The sequence below is a fragment of the Vigna unguiculata genome, chromosome 4 (genome assembly GCF_004118075.2).
Source record: "Vigna unguiculata cultivar IT97K-499-35 chromosome 4, ASM411807v1, whole genome shotgun sequence".
NCBI lineage: Eukaryota > Viridiplantae > Streptophyta > Magnoliopsida > Fabales > Fabaceae > Vigna > Vigna unguiculata.
This window is the reverse complement of record NC_040282.1, coordinates 38581796-38586787: the sequence shown is the minus strand read 5'-3', so window position 1 is coordinate 38586787 and position 4992 is coordinate 38581796. Positions and strand designations below refer to the sequence as shown.

General features: G+C 36.1%; 1 protein-coding gene across 1 annotated transcript; it reads left to right on the top strand.

The window, feature by feature from the left end:
- The first annotated feature begins 1205 nt into the window (after positions 1-1205).
- LOC114181853 (calcium-dependent protein kinase 26) lies at positions 1206-4752 on the top strand. The gene is given in 7 exon segments (XM_028068460.1): positions 1206-1468; positions 1917-2829; positions 2936-3232; positions 3590-3705; positions 3707-3755; positions 3758-3997; positions 4078-4752. Coding segments are annotated over 6 exon segments (1554 nt in total). The 5' UTR covers positions 1206-1468; positions 1917-2243; the 3' UTR covers positions 4344-4752.
- The last annotated feature ends 240 nt before the right edge of the window (positions 4753-4992 follow it).

Genomic DNA, 4992 nt, shown 5'->3' with positions numbered 1-4992 from the left:
ACTTGCCGACATAGCACCACCATGGCACCATAACATCCTAACGCCAAAAAAGCACTGTACGAAACTTCGCCACTGGACATCGAACTTCCACCATGCAAAACACGAAACACTTCCATGGCTGAGACAAGGAACATTATGGACTTAAAATCCATTATATAGTCAATAACACTCACCATCTAGTGGTGGGCGGTCGTCGACGACCAAGTTAGACGAGAACATGTCACGATATTTCTTAAAAAAAAGGACAGGTTGGCCCATCCTGACCCGTTTTTAGTGGGTCAAAACTAGTCAGACTGGTTTGTTTTGCTATCTCAGTAAGACATTCACACAAACACTAGTTGTTATTGTTTTTTTAAACTTGTATTAAGAAAATTAATATAATTATTATTATAACATGAAATGTAGGCATATGTAAGATATGATCTGTATAAAATAAATATAAGATGAATTTGATGTTAAAATTTTTAAATAGAAATACACATAAACAACTTAAAATACAAAAAATATTGAATCCCATATGGAATAGGAGAAAAATGAAGGTAAATTCAAAATATTCTAAAAAAAAAAAATAACATGTATATACGAATAAAATACAATTCTATTAAAAAAATTAAAATATGATTAAAAAGACAATAATATTATTTTAAATTTTAAAAATTATATTTAATCGTGTAAAATTTTAGAACGGAAGAAATATTATATAAAAAGACGCACTAGTTCTATAATTAGATGATTTTTTGCTAGAAATATCATATTATAATCTTTTATTAATAAATTCACTTAATATTTTCAATTGTCCAGCAGTTTTAATTTATTTTACTAATTTTTTTCCTTTAAATTAAGGTTACCGATAATGAAGATAATTTTATATTACTCTTTATGTTAAATTTGAAACATGACTTATATACTAATGCACTGGAATCACAATTGAATGATGAAAAGTTTGCATAATTTACACGAAGTCATGAGATAAAATATCATAACTTTCAACATAAAATAAAAAAGGTAATAGTTACATTTTAATTTGATAATTTGTTTAAAATGGAAATTCATTAAATATTCAAATTAAAAAAGGAGCAAAAATAATATTTTATAGGTTTTATCTTAGATAGGTAAAAAATCATTTATTAAAGAGTAAAAATTGTTTATATAAATAAGAATGTGTGATAAATAATAATAATGAGTGTGAAATGGAAGAAGGGTTTCAATTAACTGAATTAGAAGTCGGTGTTGGCGTCCGAGGAGAGCCTTCAATTTCAAAAAGACAGAACCAAACAAAGCAGCTACAAAGTTGGTGTTACTGTTATTGTTGTGAGTGTTTGTTTGTGTTGAGCCTCCAAGAGGTCCCTCCTTGGAGCCTTTGGTTGCTCTCTCTTTCCCTTGAGTTCAACCACTGCTCCAACGGCCTCTTCCGCTCTCTTCATTCTCTCTCCTCTTTTCCACTTTTTCACCTTTCTCTTTGCAATCGGTGAGTCCTCTGTGCCGTGCTTGGATCTGGGGTTGTTTGCTTTCTCGTGGACTCTGATGGGTCTCTATTGCTTTCGCTTATTCTGTTATTTCTGCGCTGTTTTACCTTCTGGGGTTGCGTTTTTGTCGTTTTGGAGTTTGTGAGGATCGTGTGTGTCTGTTATGGAGGTGATTCAGGTTGGAATTTTCTGTTGGTGGCATAAAAGATAAATTTTTATTTGGTTTTTTCCAGTTTGGTTTGTGGGGTGTACGTGTTCGTTTTAGAATCACTAATTTTTTTGTGAAATTTGAAGCTGGGAAGGTTTAGTCTTCAAATTATTGTGGCTTGTGATCTGAGTCGCGTGATTGGTGTTAAGGAGAATTTTTTTTCCTACGAACATGTTTAGTTTTTTTTTTTTTCAATTTTATTGTGAAGTGTTTGATGTGAGTCTCATTGTTGTTTTTAGCAGATCAAGTGATTTTGGAAAAAAAGGAGAAGAGTGGTCCCGAGTTCTGACTGGTTCAGATTCATGCTATCGTCTGCCATACGTTGTGTGTTTTCTTTGTCAAATACAAACTCCGTCAAGTTTCCTAAAAAAATTTGACTCTGAAATGGAGTGTTTTGGTGTGTGAGTGAGAAAAATCAAAGGTTGACGTTTGTGTTTTATTTTGCCAAAGAGGTTCGTTCTGTCCCAGGAAGAGCAAATTTGAACTATTCAAGAAGAGTTTTTTTGGGTAAGCAAATTGAATAGTTACTTATATTTCTCGGTTTGTTGAGGAGGGAGGAGGAAATTGGTATGGCTGTTGCCAAGAGCGACAGCAACTCTGAACCTTGTACTTCATACAATTGTTACAAAGTAGCAGCCTTGACTGAGACCATATTAGAGACAAGTCAAGTCTCTAATCTAAAAGATCGGTACATTCTCGGCGAGCAATTGGGTTGGGGACAGTTTGGTGTCATAAGGGCATGTTCTGACAAGTTATCAGGAGAGGTTTTGGCCTGCAAATCAATTGCTAAAGATAGGTTGGTTACTTCGGATGATTTGAGGAGTGTCAAGCTTGAGATAGAGATAATGGCTAGGCTATCTGGTCACCCCAATGTTGTGGATCTCAAAGCAGTTTATGAAGAGGAAGACTTTGTTCACTTGGTGATGGAGCTTTGTGCTGGAGGAGAGCTTTTCCATCGATTAGAGAAGCATGGATGGTTTTCAGAATCTGAAGCCAGGGTTATTTTCAGGCACCTTATGCAGGTGGTTTTGTATTGTCATGAAAACGGGGTTGTTCATAGAGATTTGAAGCCAGAGAACATTCTCTTAGCAACAAGATCGTCCTCATCTCCTATTAAATTGGCAGATTTTGGTCTAGCAACATACATCAAGCCTGGTACTTTTTCCTTTTCTTCCTTTGCAGATTGTAATCTTTTCGATTTTGGTTGCTCCTGTGAATGTATGTGGTGCTCATCTTCAATTGTTGGAACATTTTTAAGCAGGTCAAAGTTTGCACGGTTTAGTTGGGAGTCCTTTCTACATAGCTCCAGAGGTATTAGCTGGTGCTTATAACCAGGCTGCTGATGTGTGGAGTGCAGGTGTAATTCTTTACATTCTGTTGAGTGGGACTCCTCCGTTTTGGGGGAAGACTAAATCACGGATTTTTGAAGCTGTTAAAGCTGCTTCTCTCAAGTTTCCATTGGAACCTTGGGATCGCATTTCTGAATCAGCTAAGGATTTGATCAGGGGAATGTTGTGTACAGACCCTTCCCGTAGACTCACTGCCCAAGAGGTTTTAGGTAAGTTTACTTTCTTTTTCATCTTGTTAATGTCTATCTGCTGATGTGGTTTTGTCTAGATTTAACACTGGTTAATGTCTACAGTTCAGCTGTGATGTAGATTACTATTGAAAAACTGAACACAAAATCATTAGTATCTATTGAGTGCATGATAACTTGACTGAAGCGTTAAGAATGTGCTAAACTTATGCAGTAACACTGAAAGGGGTTACTTTTGGTATGAAATCCATCATACTATGTCATTTATGGTGTGCCTGTTCAAAACTCTAATATTTAAGTCTATAAGAAAAGAAAGAAATGAAAACAAAATCAAATAAATATGTGCTTCTAACATTCATCTCAACTTTCCCTGCCTAGATCATTGCTGGATGGAAAGCAACCAAACAAATCAAGAACAACTAAGTGAAAATCAAATCCAAAGTTGCGAACAATGGGATGTTGGTGGCAGCTCATTCTCAGCTTCTTTCATGTCTAGGAATCAGGACATTAGCTTTGGCGCTGGCTCTCCTACTTGTGATGCTCAATCACCTACTTTCACATGCAGATCATCATTTTCTTCTTTTTTGGAAGAACCAGTAACACCATGTGTGCTATCTGCTGGGTTTTCATTCAAGAGTGTAGGCGATTCCTCTGGTTTGGAATTCTCTTCTCCTATTCCCTCCATGCTTAGCTTTTCATTCCTCAGTCCCTCTCCTGTCGTTGAACACAAGAGTTGTAAATTAGAGTGTTCAGCTAACATGTCAGATGTAGATGCAATTGCTGGAGGTATGCATCAAAGTCTTTTATTTCAACCTTGCTTACGATTTCCCAGCTTCTTGGTCTGATCTGTTTGCAATTTTTTGCAGAAGCTAGCTTGGGAAAGTTACTTTTGCTACAAGATTCTCAACTTTGCATTGAACATGATGCTAAAGAAACAAATCGCAAGTCTGCAGAGGCTAAAAGGTCAATTGGAATGAATGGACACAAAGTACTGGGAATCCACAGCAAGAGAAACAGGACAATTGGTCTTGGTGAGTGTGAGCAACTTGACTTTGTAGTGACTGAATCAGTCATTCGTTGGTCATCCTGCACTCAGCTACCTACATCTTTGAGATCATCTCTCGTTTGCTAAGCGAATAGAAGGAATCAGATTGCTTCATGCTGTGCCAAATATCAGCATAAACCTCAAGTTTTGCTCGGCTAACGTTTTGTACATGTTTTCCCTATTATCTGCATTGTTTTTAATGTTAACTGTCTTCTGGCTGGTGCAAGGTTTTGTTTAGATTTTGGTAGTGGCTTAATGGTGTGTCTGATTGAGAAATGGTGCTATAGTAATAGCTGTGCACTTGTTTTTCTCCTTATCCTTCTCCCTTCTCTTGCTATGTGCCTGAGTGAGAAAAAGTCATTCAGCTGTTTTGTAAATGAAGTTGATCTTGATGTATGCTCCAGTTTTCTTAACCTGATGTATTCCAAGTCATCTTGATGTATCAGTCTTGCAGTGTTTGGTTTAGTTTATCACGAAGACATAGTTGTTTCTCCAATACTTTTACTTGTCAAGTCTGTTAAGATAACTTTGTGAGGTTCAAAAAAACCAAGCTTCTAGGTTTGTCTGCTTTAGACATCATCACAAGAAATCCTCACATATACTAACAGCAGAAGCACAAGTTCTTTAAATTGTTATTTAAAATACTGTGTAATGCTTTACTTTGAAACTAACATCTATGGTATAGCAATCTTGTAAGACAATGTGGGTTGTTCTTAAATCGGTAAAGTACATATGT